Genomic DNA, 23275 nt, shown 5'->3' on the forward strand with positions numbered 1-23275 from the left:
CGGCCGGACCCTGCTGGGACCAGGGCGCACTCCAGGCGCAGGGCGCGCCCTGCGCTGCCATGGGCATGGGGTAAGGTCCTCCCCCGTGTATTGGCCACAGAAGCCCATTGGCTTTCCTAGCTCAGTCTCCTTGCCACGGGCTATGTCTATCATCAGGGTACAATGTATGTGGCAGAAGTTTAGTGCAGCTCTCTTGGGAAAGCCTTAGATGGCCAGATGGGCTATTTAAACTCAAGGTTTCTTCCGTTTGCTTACAGTGTTTAAAAATCCTTGGCAAACTCCCCCTTGTTGTCCTAGTAACTGCTTAGCCATCCAGCACAATATTTTTATACTGTATAATAATAACCAAATACCTTAACGTTTACTTTTTTACAGTTGATTTCCCAAACCAATTGGATAGCTATTCTCTATCATCACAGCCTTGGTAACTAAAACAATGCTCATCACAGGACTAGCACCCTTCCAGTGGTAGAGTACTTGGGTGGAAGGTAAAAGCCATGCTTTTTATCACAATCAAAGGAGACTCAAATAAGACATTTGCAAATGGAGTTCTTTCCTTGCTGTTTCCCCCAGCCCTTCTCCACTCCATTTATCCTCACTGTGCAATCCTTATAACTCTGCCAATATAGGAACAACGGCCCATTCCCACAGCCATTAGTCATGTAAGTGGTCTTTCAACGTCTATGAAGCAACTTATATGAAAAACAGCTTAAGGAACACACTCGTTAAACAGAGTAAGGGAGGGGGCAGGGGAGTGGGGAGATGGGTGTCTGAACCGCCTGAGTCCCCTTCTCACTCTCTCCCCTATGCACCCTCCATCACCAAGATTATAGATTTGTGAAAAACAAAAATCCAATTACCAGAATAAACTTAGCAAGGAGTCACAGGCAGCAATTCTCCTTATAATTTTCATAAGTTGGCAGCCTCTCCCCCCACTATTGTTCAGTGACTAATGACGCTGTAATTTTAGCAGGGTCAGGAAAAGCACTGGGTTTAATTGGCTGCACACGCACCGCGAGGCAGCGTCTTACATTGCAGGGAGACATTCATCCCAGGGAGAGGAACCAGAATTAACTCCAAAGCTTTCGAGCACGAGGTAACCCCAGTCCAGGAACACGAGCAGGACAACTGCAAGGCCGCTAGGAAATCCCCTTTGCTGCAGGCAGGAATGCCAGCGGGCCCCGAGCGCGCTGTCATGTAACGCTGGGTTGTGAAGTAGGCTGTGGGATCCATTATCTCCATTTAGCAGCTCAGCAGCTGCACGAAGAAGATGAAGAACAGCTATTGCAGGCTATGACAAGGCTGAAGCTGCAGCCTGCCCATATACTGCTAGAGGGAAAAGGGAGAATAAACTCATTCTCCTCTCTGGAGGTTTCTGCACAAACAACTGAACAGCAGCAGCACTAACCCCGTCTTCTGTCATGAGAATCAATTTTGTGCTTAAATAATAGTTGAAATTATGGATAGGTTCTCCTTCCAAAATTAAATCAGGAAAGGGAAACAAATGTTCCTGTTTACTTTCAACAGCTGTTCAATCAAAAGGAAGAATTAAGTCAATTTAGAGTTGTTTCAAATACAAAAGTATACTTAATGAAAATATTGCAAAGACATATATTGTCATGTATAGTATAGACATATATTGTCAAACATTTAACTTCAAGAAAGACCTGTTCAGCAATGTGGTCCTTTTCTATTTAGCAACTAACAGCTCCACCAGTCCTTTAATTTGAAAGATTCTCCTTATTTCCACTCTTATGATCTCTAAGATTTCTGTAGAAGACCAGTCCTTCCCTCACCCACACACTGTGCTGTTTATGAGCACAACAGAAAGAACATGCACACCACAGGGATGCTCCAACTCTGACCTGGGGCTCTTCTGCCCAAGCCAGACTGTCAGTGATCCATTGACTTCCAGAGGTGGGCAGCTCTCAGCCCAAGTACAGCACAGCTAGAGCAGAAACCAGGCTAAGACCCCCTCCTCCCTAAGCCCTGCAGACAATTCCATCATTAAATAAATGCTTCTGATCCTTTCATTATTAGAGCTTCACAATTGGGTCATCTTTAACATATTACTTTTCACAGAATATTTTAAGATCCTTGCCTCTCAAAGTATACAGCTGAAATGCTTTCCAAGATCTTACTGTTCCATCTCTTGACAACTGTCACCCTTTGCTGAGCTTGACAGTTCCGATCTTACACAAATTTTGCATATAGCAAAAAAAAAAGCAATATCCTTTATGGCAGACTTTATGCAATCTATTGACAGAGTCCTAGCTTTGCACTACTAATGCCAGCATTCACATTACTTACAGCATTCACTTAAAATTTTCCAAGCACTCTCCTATGCTGCTCCCTTTTCCCTCCCTCTATTGAATGAGTTTCCCATAGACATCTGCAAAACTATTTCCCTCTCTTGCCTAAAATCCCTTTTTATTGACATCCTTCTGCTTGATATCTTACAAAAAACACCTTTAGAGCTGTTAGATAACCAGTATGGGGTGCCAACGGTTTATTATACATAAACAGTGTCAGCTTTATTGTTTCATTAGGCTCTTCTAGCCTGTGTGTTTATTTTTAACCTCCAACATCTATGGGGACTATATTTTTATTTGCCTGTGGAAGTTAACACAACAGGATCCCAGTGTATGACTGTGGCATGAAGGCACTACTGCAATAGAAATTATAGGCAGCACAGACATGATTTTTGAATAACACCATTTCCTAGTGACTGTGAATTATCAGCTCCTTAAAAGTTGAAATGTTGATTCAGAAGTTCATTTTAGCCACTGCTGGCAAGTATTTTGAGCTCTCTCCTACAGAGAGCTAGGATTTTTGGAGGGGGGGAAGGTGGCTGTGGAGGCGTGTTTGCTGTCTGAGTTTTTTTGTGTAGCCGTCTGCAGAAAGCAACACCAGTAACCTTGTTTGGTTGCATTTACTCTGATGAGGAGAAGACATCACCATTCAGCATGTAGATGAAAATCCTTGTGCTACTCTGGTCCAGTCCCTCTTGCTTGTCAGAGCACACTATAAGCCAGCAATATTTCAGATGTCAGATGGTCACTTCTGCCCTATGGAGCTACTCTATACGCAGTTCAAAATGAGATTAAAAAAAACTAACAGAAAAACATATCTCTTGTATCTGACCAAAGGACTGGATCAACATATCCTTAAAGCTGTGGAACAAAAGCAAATTCTTATTGTCTTAATCTCTGAAAGCACTTCTGCCTCAAGACATTTCATAGCGTTTACTTGGTGGCACAGTATAGACTAAGCTTGATAATATACAAAGGTGCTAAATTTATTAAAATAATGTGGCCCATTTCTGTGATTGATGACTTATTTCAATAATTCCAAAATCTGCAACACACCTGATACCTACTGCCAGATTCAGGGGTGAAAAGGCCTGCTGCAGACATCCCAAATTAGCTATTTCTGGTAAACAAAGATTTTTTAAATATCCATTAAGTGGTGAACAATCCAGAACCAGGCACACCCCGTGACTTTTCAATACAGAAGAGGGAAAGGAATTGGGAGAACAAGGTGGAAAGACATTAAGTAAACTAAACAGGCAAGTACAGCTACAAAATATAATTGATAATAATAGCCTGCACATACAAAGACTTACAGCTTTTAAATAGACTTCAAAGAAACAGACTTCAATCATTACTTAGCTACCTCCACAGCTGCAGTAGGTATTTTTATCTTCTCCCTCCTCGAACACGCTCAGGTGTCAAATTATATTTGGCACTTCCTAAATTCATAATCCTGTCACGTTTTACAGGACTAGCTTTGTCTCATTCACTATTTGTTTAACTACTGCTATTCAGAGATACATTTTTTACTGTAAGAACACTAGAACACTTCACTATTTAAAATTTAATGAAGCAAGGGATCTTCCAAACTGCTGAGAGCTGGCCTGTTGCTCTCTCAGCAAAGGCAATCATCATTTCATCTCCAACTGCTATAAAATCAGAGTTAAGTGCTCAAGCAAACATTCATTTTTATTTTGGGAATATAACAAAATAAGGAGGAAAAAAACCCACCATAGCATTAGCTATATCTAATTAATGGTAGTATCTGTTTATACAGACCTTGCATCTGGTAGCTATAGGGAGCCTGTCCAGGTTGAGGTGTGCTAAAGCTGGCACCGTAGCTTAGAAATCCTGTCTGTCCAGGTGACTGTGACTGTGCCAATCCACCTTCTGTCTTGATGCCTGCCCACAATGCACCTAAATCAGTTAGTGACAGCAAATCTATTTGTTCATATTCAAACAGGGATGGAAAATAAAATCACTTAATTAACAGTCATTTTAACATATACCTACTATTGCCTGAGAAAACAAATATTGAGAGCATGCACAAATTAATAGGGCAAGGGCAGTCTAAAAGCACACTGAAAACTGAAGTTCACCAGGGAGAGGTTAAATTCAAAACTGTCTTTCCAATAACTGCAAAAGAAATTTATACATGAACAGGAAGTTGCATTATTCCTTTTTTCCTTTCCTGCCAGAGGCAAACTTTTCCATATATTCATGACATTACACAGAGGTAGATTAGCAACTTTATATGAATTTAATGGAGCAGAGCATAGCCAAGCTCTCCTGCCATCTACCCATTAATGACATAACTGAGAATTGCATTGTATATTACTCCTACATGAAAATTACACAGCTCCAAGAATGGATTTTTTAAAGAATTAGAAGTGGATAAAGGGAACTAGCAGTATTAAGTGCAATGATGATTTTTCAAAGGTAATTAAACACTAATTCAGTTCTTAACAAATAAGCACCTAAGAGACAGGAACTATTCCTGAAGCAATCTCCTGAACTGGGAAAAACATAGCAGAGTCATTAATCTGCACTGACAGAGAAATCCATTACACACCACATTACTCTCTCATTTCTAAATTTAGTTATAAAAGAATCCAAAGTCTGATCAATGAATGACTTGCTGCCCCGTTTCAGTGATTCTTCCCTCAATTTGTAAGGCAATGAGCAAGCAAATATCAGCACACAAAATACTGAGGAAATTCACACAATTCAGCTTCTTTCTCTTAGTTTTAATTATAAGGTTGTCCCAACATGAACTACCATTTAAAAATAATTATAGCTAAAGTAATGGAAAAGTGATACAATATTCTTAGGTTTCACTGTGGCATTCAGTGATAGCTCATTGTTCAGAAACCAACAATATTTGAACTGAATTACCTAAGTGTGAATTAGTAACATTCCTTTGAAAATTACTGTTAATGTACATCCATTTCCTGGTTGGATTTTTCTTTAGACAATATTCAACAATGTTTCAAGGTAGAAGAAGGCTCAGAAGTTACTGTATTGGCAGTATATTTTCTACCATCTAAGTAATTATTTTTCAACTGTTGTCATTAATTAATTCCTTCTGCCAGACCTTCTAACTGCCGAGATAAACCTGTTTGCTTGTTTTTCCCTGATGTTTACTTGATTCTTCTGTTTCATGTTACAATTAAGCAGTTCGAATGACGAATCTTGACACCTCATTTCCAAGGGGGAAACTCCTCCTATGGATCGTTTGTTATCAATAATCCCTATTTGTTGTCTGTTTAAAGACTTCTGAAATGCTGATTAAATATGGCTTAGAGAAAGTTGACCTAAATCAAGCATTAATTTTCTAGTCTAAATTTCCTTTAACAGCCTGATCCAGCTCTCCATCTCAGACGGAGCAGGAGGAGATGATCAAAAGCTGCAGTAGGAGGATGCCACTTGAGTGAAGACAACTTGGCACTGACATGCCCTTTTGCAAACCTCCATGCTATAAAGAGCCTTTCATCTCCTGGGACTTAACTCTCACACTTCCTCTCATCCAGAAAGCCTTCACTCATCAAACGCTGATGCTCCCTTCTCCCAAGTCTAATGTACTCAGGGAAGTGGGAAGGGACAGCGACACAAGAGGACTGCCAAGATCTGGAAAGTAAAGAAGTTGGTAAGCAAAGCCTTTGCTAGATGCTGGTGCTGGAACAGGCAGGAGGAAAGAGCTTCAGGAAATTCTCCAGCCTCCTCAGGGGCTTTGCAGATGAAGCAGAGCCAGGAGCCCCAGGGCAGCAGCTGTCAATGGCATTCCCCTCCACCCCCCTTCCTGCCTGCATGGCTGCATGGCTGTGGAGGTGGGGAGCTGGAAAAATGAAGAGGCTAGAGGTACAGTTGAGACAGCACCTTCCCAAACTTCACTCCAAAGAAAAAACTTGAGGCAGGCTGATACAGGAACTCATGAACACTCTTTCTTCCAGTAGACACAGAGTAAAGAAATAAAAATGAAGGAGGCCTCAACTCAGTTTTTCCTTTCACATACACATAAGTCTTCTCCCTTTAGACTGCTGTAAGATTTCTGCCTGGACGAAAGAAAGGCAAGACAGAGGGTACATGGGGTCTAAACTGCAGAATAGAATTTAGGCTTTAAGCAAGGCTTCAGTTCTTGCCTATTTGCAAATGAGTGTCCTAATGCTCCCAAATTTCATTTGGGAGCATAGGTTATATGGCATACCTTATATATGCAAAAACATATGCCAAGTCCCAAAAATTTTTAAGTTATTTGCTTTTAAATATTACTCCAATAAAGTAGATCAGCAAGGAGCACCTTAGCACCAGCCACAAGGCACAAGTCTGAAAAGAACAAAACACATAAAAATTCTCTTGGCTCAGGAGCTGAGGATTTCAGTGGTCAAAAGTAGCTCTGCAATGTAAAACATTGCAAATTTATCTGAAGTCCTAGGCATGGGGGATGGACTAGGCAAAAAACCAAACCAAAACAAAAGAGCAGGCAAGCATGTTAACCCCCACAAGCAGTTGCCAAGTAAAGCAACTCTCAATTACAGCTCCGACGACAGTGAGACAGCTAAACTCAAGTAGTGAAATCAAGGCCTGGCTGAAGTCAGTGGGAATTTTAGAGTTGACTTCAGTGAGGTCAGGATTTAATCCAGAGGAACCAAGCGAAAAACAAAAAAGTCACTGTTTGGGCTGCCCAAGCCTAGCAGTCAGCCAAGTATGAACACAAGGTGTCCACAGGAGAAACAGGTCAACAAAAGCAGGGTGGGGAAAAGGGCTGTCTGTTATCATCCCACTTGGTCCAGATGGAATTAACAGACAAGCTCTCATCAGCAACAGGAGCTCCTCTGTGTGTGTGTGGTTGTCCAAGACTCTCCATCTCATAGTGTAAGTTTAAAATATATGCATTCGAACTGAAACATGCAATTTATACTTAGAAACCTATTTTAAAGTAAGGGGGAAAATAATGTATTTCTTTAACCTAATGTTCACTATAATCTGCCATAGGATATACTTCAGATCCAGTGGATTTTCAACTTGCAGACTTCAAGATGAGAGATTCACCAGTTTTGCGCTTAAAACTTTTTAACAATTTTAAAGTGAACAGCTTCTATGGTGAGTTCGTCCTTCTGCTATAAAACTTAAATTATCTGAACGCATTTTTACAAAATGTACTGCTCAAAGCATGTGGATTGTATATTTTTAATATATTCCCCCAGAGGAATATAAGACCTATTTTCTAATAATGCATCCTCGCTGCTGCACTGCTATGTGGTCTGCCAGCAGACAGTCTGGCAGGAAAATGGTCTCACCCATTGCAGCTTGTTTTTAAATTAAATTTTTGGGAGAATATTTGCTACTTAGTACTATCTCCTTCATCAGGCAGACAGAGCTTTAGTGGCAATTTACCTCAATTTTCACCTCCAGGGAGTTTTAAAACATTGGAAAGTGAGATTTTTTTTTTTGATGGAGGCATTTTTGAATCCGTTTTTTTTGCCTGCTGAAAATCAGCACAGCCTCACAGATCCATCCGGGTTCTAGTAATCTGTATCAGCTGAAATTCAGACTTTTACATTCTGATGTAACCTCACCACAGCTGGGGAGCAGAGCCCTGTGGAAGTCACCAGGGGCTGGGCCTGTGCCATGGAAGCCCTGAGGTCTCTTTTCCCATTTCACTGCTGTATTTTTGATGTCACCAACAAAAAGCTAATGAACCTCTCCTCCTGATCCTAAAATGGCTTCACCTTCTTGAGTACCTTTTTAGCTCTTTAATACATAAATTAAGCGTCACTCACTCCAAGGTGGGAAAATTACAGTCTTCCACAAGAAATTCTCTAGAGCACAGCTGTCCCACGAAGTACTAACCCAAGGGTCACACAGTCTTGATCTAAAAAACCATTTACCTCAGGAACAAAATGACACGGCCGTGATTCCTTACCATAGGAAGGGATTCCATAGGGTTGTCCCGGCTGGGGGTAGGTGGCATAGGCTGTAGCTTGTTGCATTCCTGCTGTAAACTGAGTCTGCCCATACGCAGCCATCGTTTGTGAAGATGGGGTAGGAAGAATATGTGGGTAGGGTCTGCTATTGATTACAAATGACAGAAAATAGGACAGACACTGCATTAGACAGACATGCCTGTACTTATTTTTAGCCTTATTATAATCCTGCTGCTTCATTAACACATAATCATAGGCTGTGCTAGACAACAGAAACTTTAAGAGACAAAACAATAAGAAATCAATAACAAAAGAATAAGTGAAATAAGAACTTTACAAATATTTTTCAAACACATTCTTAGCATTAAAAAAAAAAGTATTTTTTTCCCTAGAAGCTGCTGTGGTTTAAATTATGGCTTAACAGATGGACTCAATTATTATTTTAAATGAGGTTAAAATCTGCCTATTCCAGTTATTATTATTACTACTACTATTATTATTTTAAAAAGATATCATACTTGGAAGGGTAAATCTGTGGTGGGGAGAACTGGTGTGTTTGTCTTGGGCTGAAACCACTGCTTCCAATTGCTGCACCAAGGAGAAAAGAAAGCATACAGAAGTGTAAATACACACACCAAAGATAAATATTATTTTTCCTAATAGAATTTCAGAGTATTAACAAGATTTTAATTAAATTCAAATATCATTGATACCTTGGATAGAAAATAATATTTTATGAGGAACTATACAGGAATGCTTAACATTAAAATCTTGATTGCAAATCTCAGATACTAAATTGCCCCTTTGTACAATTCCTGAGCCATAGTTTATTCTTTGGTTGCACACAGGCAACATTTTCAATGCAAACAACTTATTTCCTAATGGAAACATTTCCCTTCATAGTTTCAAAGGATTGCTGATATCTCAAGTGCAACATTTTATTAACTTTTAGAATATTTAAGACCTACATTTTATGAAGGAGCTTTATGCATGCCTCGATTGAAAACACATGGCCCGCTTCAGAGCACGCGCCTCTTTTAAAAAAAAAAAAAAATTCCTAATACAGACTATGTATTACTTTATTGCATTTCTATTTTCTTCCACCTTATCTGCTGTCTAAAACGCTTTGAGCCCCTCAAGTGAGTATTGCATAAGGATGCCCAAGGAGCAGATGCTGTTAGTGAAACCCACAAGCGGAGGAGGCTGCGCCCGGAGCCGCTCCTGGAGCAGCGCTGCTGATGGAGCCTGCCACCAACACAGCCCATTTCTGCCAGCATCTCTGGGTGCTGCTCAGAGCGTGGCACCTCTGCTCCAGGCAGGATTTCTGGGAGCCCTTCTGGTTACTGTCTGGGTGTCACTTCTCCTCTAGGTCCCAAGGTGGGCTTGGAAGCCTTTGTAAGGAAAGGGTCAGCGGCGGGTTATGAGACTACTGTAAAATCAGACAGCCTGAGAAACAACAGGCCTTATTGCTAACTGCTTGGAAATAAACAAGGCATGCAGAATTACCCCTCGCCAGCTACCCCCTTCCTGGCCAGCTACAGGCAAAATCCATCATCTTTACACTCTGGGGGGGAAAGCAGGGAGACTATTTCTGTGCCTTCTACACCTGATAATTTTTCTTTTCTGTGGTCTGTGAGCTTGCAGATGTACCAAATGTTACAGTCCAACCTTTATTCAGATCAGCACAGATGGATGTAGCTACTATTAGGTACGTATCATATTTTCTTCTTTCAGAGAATTAAAATACCTTAGAAACCTTTCTTTGGGCTTTCAGGCTTGATGCTTTCATACTCAACAGCCTGTGCAGAAAAGGGAGGCTGTGACAAGACCAGGAAAAGGCTGGCTACCAGGAGTCTGAATGGTTGTGAGATGTCAAATTTTGCTACTACAGAAATGTAATCCCACAATATATTATTAGATCCTTTTCTGATTTGATTTGCACAATAAAACCAATGCACTAGAAATACCACAGTTATTCCACAGGTGTGCAAAACTGAGCAAACCATTCGGTTGTCCTCAGAGTGTTTGTACCCTCTATGTCAGAAACCAAGATGCATTTGGCTTCCTCTAAGAAAAGAAGCCTGACAAAAGAATGAATACTTTGGTAATAATAAATTACAGTAAGTGAGGAAGACTTACCCCTCAATTAGAATAATAATCACAGAGGCATGTATGTCTAGTCATAGAAAACAAAAAGTAATTACTCTGTACAAAAGTAATTACTCTTACAAAAAGTAAGAATACTCCCTAGTGAGACCCCCACCAAAGACACCAATGGACATTAATAAGCCTGATATTATGATGCTCCTTACTTGGGGAAAACTCCTGTTGACTTAGACTAAAATGAAGAGAAACAGGCATAAGCTAGAAAATACAAAAGGCTTTTTAAGAAAGCTGCACAGGTTTAGACCACGTAGGATAAGAAAATAATAAATTTTAAAATTGCGAATTTAAAACTTTTGTTCATTCCTTACCTGATCCTGAGAAATTGTCTAAAGCCCCGTCTGTGGTAGTAGTAGCAATCTCACTGCTGTTCATTGGTTCTGTTTTAACTATAGAAATATAAACAGAAGATATTCTATATCCTCCTAATATTCTTGCAGGCGCATGCACACACACACTCACTACAAACACAAACTCAATAAAGCAAAAATCTGCCAAAAATGTTCTAAATCATGGCTATCAATATTTTGCATTTTATGTATTTGTGTATACAAACAGTGCAAAATACTGCCAGCTATGATTTACACACAAATATAAGATGATCGAGAGGGTTATTCCTGTCCCCAAGGAATAAGAGCCACTGTAACAAACCAGAAGTCCCCATGCAACTCTCTGCACCTGTCCTGATTCCTCTTAATCCTGCAGACCCAACAATAAGGATCCACATTTAGATCAGGTCACACAGCGTTTACAGGCTTGAAAGACAGCAAATTGAATAAGACAAAAGAGGAAATTATTTTTAAATTATTTTCGCTGAGGGCTGTTCAAATTTTTTTTCCAATTAAATTATTTTTTCAGAGGAAAATTAAGAATTTGTGATGAAGTAAAACACTTTTTTTGTGGTGGATTTCTCCTCTCAAAATGAAAACCAACTTTATACTCAACAACCCGGAATAAAACAAGAGGACACAGTCCTCACTAAATACTTCAAAGAATGCTTTTACATTTTATCTCTCTGCATCCACAACATAATGCAGCCGTCTGTGACTAAAAAAGAAAGAGACCAATACATAATTGCCTGGCTCGTGCTGATTCATAATTAATAATCAATTAATGACTTTTAATAAAACCTCAAGTAAATAAACAATTTCCCTTTCTGTCAGTCCAGTGAAAAGTCTGTAATGTTGAGATCAGGGCAATATCCTGATCCAAAGAGCAAGGATGGGGCTGATTTGGCATGGATGCAAAATAAGCACCAATAGCTACTCCCTATACAGTCTGTCTATACATGTGTGTTCAGGAATTGCAACCATCACTAGCAGAAATCTTTGGTACCAAGTTTGGAAATTTGGGTGAGGCAGAGGGACTTCCCTCTTTTCACGAAAGACCTTTCCTTTCATTGCCAATCCACATTCTTATTTCTGCATGCCTATTTCCTTCATCAAGCCTCCTCCATGGGATTTGAAAGAAATCTCTCAAGATTTTACTACTTGTCCATTATTTTCTTTTGACTCTCAAGCAGGTTTTTTGTCTGCTAACTTGGGAGGTCAATGCTTAGCTGCACACAAAACTGCTGTGTCTGCATTAACAAGCAATGCAGTCCATTAAGGAAAGTTTCATTAAGTGAAATGGTTGGGGCAGAGGGCCCAATGTCCAGAGGTTGGGCATTTTTGGGAGCAGTTATTCAGCTTGAGAACATCAGCTGCACTTCTGCAAAGCATCTTTTTTAAAACAAGTGAAGGCTAAGAGACTCCCTAAGGGAAATTAATGTGGTAAGAAAAGGTGGCCACAAGGTTCACTCCAAAAGCGCATTCATGATCTGAACCATAACTCCAATTTCTTAAAAACTCAGCATCTAAGTTATTCACCGTCCATCTAATGACTAAATACTGGAAGTCTAGCACAATGAAATATTTATTGCAAAGTGTCTATCACAAGTAATTTTTCAGAAACTACCAGACTTTTACCACATGTTCTATAGTCTGTCAATCTAGATATGAAAAATGATAGCATCTACATTATCTTCTGCTTTTTCCTAGAAGGTTATCGTAGCTACATTTTACAGTCAGACTCATACTTCTCTCATCAACTACTTCAAGTTTCCCAAGAATTCACAAGTCCTCTGAACCCAACTTCCATAATGCAATTGTACTTTCGAAATAACAATGAAAGATGCTTTCTTCTATAGCTGGTCTCTGTGGTGGGAGAAAAGAGAGGAAGATAAGACAGATCAACTTAACCTGGAGTAAAGCATGGAAGTTCCCAGTATGTGCTTTCTCCAAACTCTTCCTCTACTCTATTGGAGAAAAAAATATTCCATGTTCTTCATTTTTGGATCACTGCAAATTAGCTGTCTGAGGACTAGGCTGAAGTGCCTCATGCAATATAGGGAAATACAGTGTCAGTTCCAGATAAAAAGCAGCCCTTCTGAAAAGAACTTGGGATTTCTGGTGGATGAGGAGTTAGGTGAGAGCTGGAAATGTCCACTTTCAACCCAGAAGCCCAACTGCATCCTGGGCTGCCTCAAAAGCAGCATGGCCAGCGGGGCAAGGGAGGGGATTCTGCCCCCTGCTCTGCTCTCTGAGACACTCTGAGACACTGTGCATCCAGCACAGGAAGGACAGGGACCTGCTGGAACAAGTCCAGAAGAGGACACCAAGATGATTCCCTCCCCTGCGAGGAAAGGTTAAGAGATTTGGGATTGTTGAGCCTAGAAAAGGTTTTGAGATGACCTAATTGTGGCCTTCCAGTACCTGAAGGGAGCCCACAAGAAAGATGGAGAAGGACATTCACAAGAACATGTAGTGACAGGAAAAGGGAGAATGGATCCAAAGGGAAAGTAAGTAGGTTTAGATTAGATATCAGGAAGAAATTCTTTATTCTCAGGGTAGTGAGGTACAGAAACAGGTTGCCCAAAGGAGCTGTGGTTGCCCCATCACTCAAAATGTTCAAGGACAGGTTGGATGAGCCTCTGAGTACCAATTTGGATCCTTGTTCAAGATACCATTTTCAGAAAAACATTATCGAAATGGAATTTCTGTCTCTATGACTAATGAGCAATACTTCTGTGCAACATGGTTTAAAAGTGAATGCTGTTTACTACACATACGACTTCTGAAGACACCAGAAAACATATGAAATACAATGCAGTGCCATCTTCATGGGAAGGAATTCTAGTTGCTGACTGAGGTGCTCACTAATGTTTCATAAAAACTTTGTCTTCTCTCTCAGCTGTTTTAGCTCCTGAATATAAAAAAAAACCCAGGATATAAGAAAGGATGTTCCCATTATTCTTGGATCCCTTGATCTGCATACCCATTACTTGGGTGATAATAAATATGCCCTGGAATGCTGGGAATTTAAGAAAGATTAACAGATACTGAAAAACTCTCAATTCCCCAAGCACTTTAATCAAAATACCTGAAAATTACTGCGTATTTCCTTCTATCAGCCTAAGCACATTGAAATCCTGCTATACAAAGAAATAAATGGAGAAGAATAGCCATGGGTTTACCTGTTGGAAATATTTACATGTACTTTTACTGCAAAGGAAGGTCTCTTGTTTGTCTAAGGCAAAACTGACCTGCAATGGAGCATATTTCACCCCAGAGTCACGGGGAAAGAGAACTGCAAAGGGACTTCCTAAGAACACAAGTCTCACAGTCTATCCCAGCAGCACGAGCCATCCATATCTATGGTGAGAGAGATATGGAGCTTTCCAAGGAAGCAAGGCTCTGGATGGGCACAGATCTGGCCCTGCCATATGCTGCTTACGGGTGCTCTGGATTTCAGCTCTTCATATTTTCCATGACAATTAACATTTCTGTGACATGTCCTAAGCTTTCACAAGATGACACTGGGAAAAGAGTGGGAATATTGCCACATCTAGACAACACACACTGCAAGCTTGCCAGTAACAGACAACACCATGCTCAGTTGTGGCAGAGACCGTGGAAAGTGACACAAGAAAGTTCCCATTTCTGCTGCTCCTTTATCAAAACTGACCTTTAGAGATGTACAGAATCATCAGACTTGACTTCTAGAGATAGACTCTGATTTAGCAATGTACTACTCAGTTTTAGTGCCACCCAAACCACTCATGTAATAGATTATCAATAAGTTCAAGAAGCAGACTAACATCTTCTCAATCTGCTGCAAAAAGTCAGTGCTTATTTAGAACTAGTGATATAGATTTGGTTTATATATCAAGGAGCTTAAGAAACTGTCAACAAAGATTTTTTCCCCTTATTTTTTGTTTCTAGTCATTTGTGAGATTCTAAAAAGACTTTAAAAGAAACTCTGTAAGAAAACACACAGAACAGTAGAAAAAATAGAAGATAATAGAACAAATGCTAACTTGGAGAAAAAAAGCCAAAAAATTCAGAGATATAACTGCTGATCTAATGTTATATAGATTGTTAAGATTTTTCTTCTAAAGGAACCCAGAGACTGCAAGTGCAATGTGCCCTGTTTTGTCAGCTGTATAGCAAAAGGTGGTTAAAAAATTACTTACATGGCAGTTTCTGAACTCTATTGAGAGAAAGAAATTCAGACCAGAACCCACAAGTTCATGTGGTTCATTGGCCAAGTAGCGACTTTCTGAGTTCACAGCTTACCATGTAATTCCTGGTATATATATCAGTAAAGAGTGTTAGGAGGAATAAGATGCCAGCTATTTTAAATAAGGATTTTGAGAGCTAATATTTGAATACTCCTAACATAGAAATTGTAGGAATACCTCATAAAGATTTGCACTTTCAAACATGCAAAAAGCAAGGTTTTAAATTATCTTTTTAAAATTGCTTTTATTACATTAAATGTATGTATGGCTCGCTCTACTGAACTTATCTTTGTTAACAGCCATACACATTAAATCAGAATAGAAATATTGCAAACACGACTGACATTAGATTTGCTTTAATTCTGCAGTTTTAAGATTGAATTAACACTATGATGTTTTAGTCTTTGTATTTTACAAAAAAGTGGGCAAAATGAAATAATTTTCCTGGCTGACAGCTCTCAGTGTTCATGGTCTACAAGAGACTCAAGAAAGTAAGTGTGGTAGTTAGTTTGTTTGTAGACATACATAAAAAAACAATCTCTTGCCCTATTTTGGCTGTTTTCATCTTCAAATAATAATAGTAACTAAACACCGTGTAAATCATTATTAAGTACTTTATGTATCAATTGCTATTCACACTGTTTTGCTTGACACCATCTTCTTTCTGTATTCACTATAGAAACCCAAAGTTCACTTGGAAGCATAAAGATAATTTTTACTAACAACAAGACAAAAATTCTCCCTTGAACCTCTAAGCTGATGATATTTTATATTTTCCATGATTTTATTCAAACAGTCTTCTGTTTGTAGTGAAGAATCTTGCAATTATAAAAACGTTACAGGTTACTCAATTATACTAACTCCTATCCAGGACATTATTGTCTCTTTCTATCAGAGACTATCAAGTCATCAGCTTCTGACCATGAAGCCTGGTAAACTTACTTGTTACTGCTTCTCAAAGCAGAGGATTCTTCCTGAATCTCATTGTCTGGAAACTACCAGAAGGTAATTTCCAGCCTAAATTTTTGTGTGGTTTTCAAAGAAAGCCCCTGCTCAAAGCAGCACATTCTAGTTCAAGCCCAGACTGTTCCCTGCTTTCCCCTCCTCTGATGTGAGAGACTTCAAAACTTCTCCACTATTTAGGCTATGGCTAACGCTTAGGTTTTACCACATACACCCCCATGACCCTTATCTTCCTCTTATGTTATGCATTTCAGGTGAAAGAGTTTTAACATCCTCATACCTCCTCACCTAGCAGTGAAAACCTTAAATTTACAAAGAAATGGTGTCACTGCTACAGTGCAAAATCAGAAAGAAAATTCAAAAACATCTAGATAGAGACAAGGGTGGACAGTATTTGTAGCTGCTAAGCAAGACTCAACTTGGATATTTACATGACAAGTACAGTCATGGGTTAAAATTCACTGCAGCTGGGAGATGAGAGTATCTGAATCAAACCAAGGTTCTTATCCCTTCACACTCACATGTCCAATTATACCAAATATTTTTATCTCTCCTCTGCAAATGGAGGCAGCACATATCCAAAACCAATCTGTTTTGAAGTGTCGTCGACTATTCTATTTCCTTGTTTTCTTTTCCTCTTTTCAGTTGGGAATTTGACCATATACACGTTTAACAATTTGCAGTGTTCACAAATAGTATTCATATTCTTTAACCAAAGCCAGACAGAATGGCCAAAAAACATCACAGGCCCAGCCATTAAGGGCAAAGAAGGTTGTCTTCACTACTTCCTGGGAACATGGAGGTCTTCAAGTGGACAAGACAACAGCATGGAGAAGTGAAGCCTGCTCTGCCATTTAGGTGTACAAGACACAAGACTATCTCATGAAGACAGAAGCACATTGACAAAGCAGGTGAGACTTCATAAATGGGAAATAATATGCTCTACATTTAGCCAGTGTCTAAACTCCAGACTGACAGACTTTAAGCCAAATTCACCTGGACAGAGAGGGATAGTGCTAGCTTCCATTCCCCTCCAGCCAGCACCAGCAGCAGCAAATTCTCTAGCTTGTTTCACCAAACCTGGAGACACAGGTACTTCACTCACTGACCAGGGGTCAAATGATGTGGCTAACCCAAAGTGTAACTAAGTTTCATGCTTTTTTTATCTACTTGGGACAAGCAAAATCCATCAGAAAATTATAAGATGCAAATGCAAATGCTAAATCATCAAGCCAGGAGTCTGAATCTGCTAAGACTCTCCAAATACTACCTTATTACAGTGTGATCTTTGACTAAGACATTCTACTTCTGTTCCTTCTGCAGGTGCTGGGGCTGGATTTCCTTCTCATCAGCATTACTGGCCAGACATATGACACATGACATTTCATATGACAGTTTTGTGTGGAATCACACAACTTTACATATACATGCATAAGAGGCTGGTCCCACAGGAAAGACACCACCCCAGAACGATGTGTTGTGGCTAATTTTCAGTAAAGCAGTGGACATCCTCACAGGTCCTTGAAACCCCTCAGCCTGTGCACAACCACTGTGCACATGGAGCTCCGGGACCCTCAGACACACTCAGAGGGTCTAGTGACTGCACTCGGTGGTCATACTACTGTGTTTCATCCACAGTCTGAAACAGCATGTCCTGTGTACATCTACATGAGAAACTTTCAAAAACAAATTATATTAAAATTATGGTGCTTCTAAGATTTTCTTTTTTTTTCTTAAAGTAATTTGTCATTTGGAGTATTTTGTTTACCTCAAATGCCTGTGGGAACCAGTATTGGTATTAACTTATCACTTAAATGAGGTCCTTTCTTTCAGGAAAAACTTATGGAGGAGACTGAAATACAGGCTCTTTCAAAAATGGATGCACATACATGTAGAAAAGACGGTAAGCACATAAATATTTATTAGCCAGTCTCCTCCCCAAGACCTTGCAACAGGAGTTGCTCGACTGAGTCAACAGAGAAGTGAACAAGTCATTTCACTGGCCAAGAGCCTATGGAAGAGGAATAATAGAACATTATGCTACATGTGCTCAGAACAGACAGAAAGACTCTTGGGGAAGCAGGAGAATAAAAGCACAGGTAAGACAAAGGGTCTGGAAGGAAGCCAATGTAATACAGCAAGGAAGAAAAGAGAAGAGCAGGGAAGAAAGCACAGTCCAAGTCAGCCCCTTGCCTTCACATAAATGGGCTGTATCTGATTTTTAATCTCCAAAAGTGACATCAGGTGGAAGATTCTTACTAGCCTCTACAGACACCCAGCTTGCTTTTGGGAGCCCAGGACCTCTGCAGTTTTTGCCTCTAGCCAAACAATGGTCCTCCTGCACTCTTCTGGGATGAGTAAAGAAGTCAGCATCCACAGCTCTTGATGCTAATACCCTACTGAAAGGCAAATATTACATCTACCTTTAGTGTGCTATTATTTCAGGATGTCTAAATATGGAGGTATCAATTACAAGTTTCATACCATCAAGTTCCTTATTGCAAATACAAGTATAGACATTTCAGCACACATAATTAGCAGGAATTCCAGAAATGAGCAATTAAAAGGTACTGGAATCCAACCAGAATCACCAAAAAAAGCACCATTTTGTCTGATTACCATCACCTACCACAGCTTTGCATCCCAAAGCACACAAAAATACAAAAAATGTAAAAAAATAGGAATAAATTAAAAATCATTCACTGCCAATGAGAATTGCTTAATTGCAATACTGAAAGACTATTTTGAGTGCTACAAAATATTGCTAGAATTTCAAGAAATATAATATATAGGAATATAATTTACTTAGAGAAATCTATGTCACATGCCATAACAACAACCAGTTCTATCTTCTCTGTAGATTTTAACATCTTACTCCCCCATTACTTTAAGAAATACTGCAAACAATTTTTTCTCCATTCTGTAATACTGCAACTTGACAGCAAACATACCACACAGTGCTGCCTTTTGAAATCCCGAAGATGGATTTATGTTCACCAGACTTAAAACAACCTTTTTAATGGCCACAAATCAGATAGTCTCATAGTGGAGAGCTCTGACTGCCTTTGTGTCAGATCTCATTCTCATGTTGCAGCAGGTACTTAAAGAGTGAGAATCATTTTTTTTCCAAAGGATTTTTGATGTCCAACTCCCTTTGAAGCCTCCCTTCCTATGTATCTTTGAAAATCTGATCTTCAATTTGTTATCCATTTTCCCTTCCCACTTGATATGTCAATGCCTTCCCTCCTTCCTTCTTGAGCACTCAAATAAAAGGGCAGTAGCAGGTCTGTATTGCTTAAATGAATGAAAAGTAGTTGCTCAGAAAATAACAGCTCCTTCTCCCAGTCCTCATCTATTCTTTTCCATTTCAGTTGCATAAAACATCATCATGATGGGCCACAGGCTTCTGTTTCTCACTCTATGCCATCCATCAGATTTGATTTACATTCTTAAGATAAAAGTAAAGATCACCGTAGGCAGAAACTGGATGCAGTCGTCTGCCATGGAAAACAGATTTCCTACTCCTTTCAAGTTTACTGATTACTCACGGCCTTTCCCCTCTAAAGGGTATCTACCAAAGTGGGCACTGTGTTGGAATACCCACCAGCTGTCTGATAAAACTTAATGAATGGCAATTTTATGAGCTTCTGTTGTTATTGTTCCTTTAACTCCTTCAGTAGCAACCCACCATGGCAATTCACTGACAAAGGAAGATTAGAGATAAGGCAAAACTATGAGCATTTTGATCCCTACTCCAATAATTTTTTTAAGAGATTTTCTTAGGCATGTTATGCAGGGCCATAATTTTTATGGTGTCCACTGCCTGCTCTTTTCTACAATAGAGGGCATGTTGTAGAAATGCACTTAAAGAGAACATAAAAACCTCAAATGCTGCAGTATTTATATAATCAGCATCACCCTGGCATACTGGGACTGATTTTTCTGAGTGCCTTTAGCCAGACATTTTAGTCCTCTGCATTTGATCCTGGGAAATTTCTGTCTGGTCAAGGTCTATAATTTCCTTGTTACTTCCCCATCAGTGAAGACCATGCTGCCTGTCCAAGAGTAGAACTTTGCTCTATCAAAGTGAAATTAAGCATACAAAGAGTTATTATATATAAGCTTCACATAGAGATTAAATTCAGACTCAATCACACAACTAAATCCCCATTCAGTGCTTTGTAAACTTACAGCTAAGTGTGAAGCTAAAAATATTAGCTAACAAAGTGAGCTATCTTCAACCACATCCTCTTGCAGAAAAACATCAATAGAAGACAAGTCTGAAAATGTGCCTTAGAGGAATTAATGAACATTTGTTTGAAATGCAGCCATTTCACTTTGGGACAGGTATTTTTTTCTCCTTCTTCTTTTTTCTTCCCCTCCCCTCCTCACTTCTAGTGAACATATCCTGTGCTTCAGGGTATGGAAACCTGTCAAAATCACACCCATAGTCAAATCAAATTTAACATATCTTTACAAGATATTTATAACATGCAAATACCTAGACGCCCTGCTTCTCAGTCACATGAAGGTCTCTTATGCTAGAGAAGGAGGGCGTTTTCACATTATTGAGAATATGTGCATGGTAGACTAGAAGCTGATTTCACATATTATATTTGAAATGTGAAGATTCAGCAACCCACATTGCAGCATCTAGAAAGAGCTGTTCAGCAAGCCCTTACAACTGCATCCTTACAATCAGCCACTTGTGTCTCAGCAGGATTCTGCTTCAAGAATCCCAGAAAAAATAATTTTACTTCATCCTTCATTAAAAAAATAGGAAATTTTGCTTCGTTCACTCTACTCTTTCTTAAGTCTCCTTAGCAGCTCAAGGAGCCTAACAAAACATTTTCTCAAGATAAAACAGATTAGCAGTAAAAATTCCACCTTCAGATTCTTAGGCATCTGCTTCACTCACAAATTTTGTCTCTTGGCACACATCTCATTCAGAAATAAATTATTCCACTAGTTTCTTTGAAAAACTTTTCCTTCTTTGTCACTTAAGAGCAATCAGAGACAGGAATTTTCAAATTAGAGAGCTTAGAGCAGAACCGCCAAGCACAAGCTGTCTCTCGGGACACTTTTGGAACAACATTGGAAATCGCATGCTGAGTGCCCACGCCTGCTGCGCCCACTGCAGCACCCAAACCTGCAGGGCTCGGTGTGCTAGGGCTGAGCAACCAGTCTGCAGTGCTGAGGAGGGTCATGTCACCTGAGGGAAAAGGGCAAACAAAAGAAAACCGTTTGGCTTCGTCTCAGGAGGCAAACATGTATTGCAAGTTAGAGCTTTCTGGGTAGTATTCTCTCCAGAGTCTTTTAAACTGGAAAGTTCTAGTGTCAGATAAATAAGTTACCACGGTTTAATTGATTCTCTTCAATGAACTCTGATACCTACCTAGAAGTTGAGATATTATTTCCAAAATTGTTTTATACCTGAAGCCAGTGCATTAATAGATACAACATATGCTTCGTATCCTGACAAAGTAATATTAAACATTTCTCAGAGTGTATGTACTCAGCACTACATGTCAAATAAAAAATCAAGTCAACGATGAACATCTTTCAGTGTTTCAAGGAACACCTCCTCTTTTTGTTCTACAAAAGAACCTTCAAGTTATATAGAAGGTAGAAAAGTTCATGAAGTTCACAACAAAGGCTTCTGTGAGCTAGAGGAATTTTAATTTGAAAGGGCAGTTTTATCCTGTACTAAAAGTGGTATATACCTGGTTATATGATATAAAAATATAATAACATACTTGTGTACTTTAAAGGAAGAAGACTCAGTTTTGGACATAAAATATTTTCCTGCTTAAACTACATGAGCATAGTAAGCACTTTATTTATCCTTTAAAAAGGTATTCTTTTTCAAACGGTTTAATATTTGATTGAAGCAATACTTTTACAGCAATAGCAAAGAGTAATTTACACACAAGTCTGGCACAAGTTCCTGTTAATCTGATAACCCATAAACTGTCTTCACTACAAGGACTACAATTACAACGAATGACAGAAATATTTGGGGAATTGAGGGGGGCCCAACATTTGTTTGATTGACATGTGCCTTTCCTGGAAAAATGCAATGCATGTCCATAATCCTAAAGAGTCTGACAACACTACTGAAATCCAGTTCTTAGGAAATAAAGGAGGCGTATCTTTGCTACAACAGTTGTAGCAGTTTACCTACACATTTATACTGAAGAGCAATACTGAATCTGCATTACTCTTTTCTAGTAATGCATTAAGCCTCTGTTAACACAGCCAGTCAAATGTCATGTATGATCTTTCCCACTACTGCCATAGAAACTGCAGGAAAGAGCATTTTTTGCTGTTTGTTGTATAAACCCTTCTGCGTTTCATTACATGTATTATTATATGTATTATAGATGTATTATACTACTGGCAAAGCTGTTAGGTTGTTCTGTTGTTAGTATTCTACTGAGAACAAACATAACTTATCAACTGCCTGACTGCTTCTTGAGAAATAGGTATCAGTTTACCCCATTGAATTACTACACCTGTTTGAATTTTGGCCACTCCATCAGAGCAGCAAGCTAGCCTGAGGAACTTTCAACACTCAGTTTTATTAGCCTACTTGACAAAATTCTCATAGCCTTAAGAGCTTGCAAAAAGTGAGAACATAAAGAAATACCCAAATAGTAAGGAAGACTGAAAAAATAAATTTTGTACTATGGCAATTGTAAACACCCACTTTTTTTCTCTCATCATTAAACTTCCCTTTCAGTTTTTTGATTTTTTTTTAAATTTAAGCTCTGCACATACTACCTGCTCAGTCCATTCAAACTCCATGAAAGAAACATAAACCTGTAATGAAAGCTATTGCTGAAACTTGATAATAGTAACTACTGATAAACACTGAACATTGCCTTTATGTACCATATGAATAAACACAGAACACCTAAAATAGTAAAACACTTTATAGCTTGCTGACTGTAACACCAAAGAAAAAAAGGAGAAAAAACAAATTATGAAACACTGAAAAAAAAAAAAAAAGGCTGGCTCACCTTCTGTGCCATTGGGTGTCATGGAATTATTATTTATATGGGAGTTATCAAGTTTTGGACCACTGGGGGATTCACTACTACCACTTAGTCGTCTATGTGGGCTGGCTAGATCCTGCATTTCCATAGACCTGAAAACAAGATGCAACTAGTTTTAGTGACATAAGTCAACATGAATTACAGAGGAATTGCCTTTATGAGATGCATCCTGCTATTTATCAACATCCCAGAAACACTTAGTAAAAAATTACCTTCTTCTCCCAACTTGATCTTTTCCAGTGCTTAACTTATGTTGTAGCCCCATATGATTGGCCAGCTACTGTAATTTTTGCA

General features: G+C 39.2%; 1 protein-coding gene across 8 annotated transcripts in view; it reads right to left on the minus strand.

Annotated features, from left to right (window-relative positions):
- EYA1 (EYA transcriptional coactivator and phosphatase 1) overlaps positions 1-23275 on the minus strand; it is a 144782-nt gene that overhangs the window by 58467 nt on the left and 63040 nt on the right. For 2 of the 8 annotated variants that reach the window (XM_088176153.1, XM_088176193.1), the window contains exons 3-8: positions 22946-23073; positions 21073-21135; positions 10711-10788; positions 8755-8824; positions 8236-8381; positions 4092-4229 (exon numbers count right to left, since the gene is read on the minus strand). In XM_088176153.1, the coding sequence (XP_088032279.1) occupies positions 4092-4229; positions 8236-8381; positions 8755-8824; positions 10711-10788; positions 21073-21135; positions 22946-23073 (623 nt within the window). The remainder of the gene's footprint in view (positions 1-4091; positions 4230-8235; positions 8382-8754; positions 8825-10710; positions 10789-21072; positions 21136-22945; positions 23074-23275) is intronic. The other 6 variants (XM_088176175.1, XM_088176159.1, XM_088176166.1 and 3 more) reach the window with 6 other exon arrangements.

Source organism: Sturnus vulgaris, chromosome 1, assembly GCF_052056855.1.
Source record: "Sturnus vulgaris isolate bStuVul1 chromosome 1, bStuVul1.hap1, whole genome shotgun sequence".
Classification (NCBI taxonomy): Eukaryota; Metazoa; Chordata; class Aves; order Passeriformes; family Sturnidae; genus Sturnus; species Sturnus vulgaris.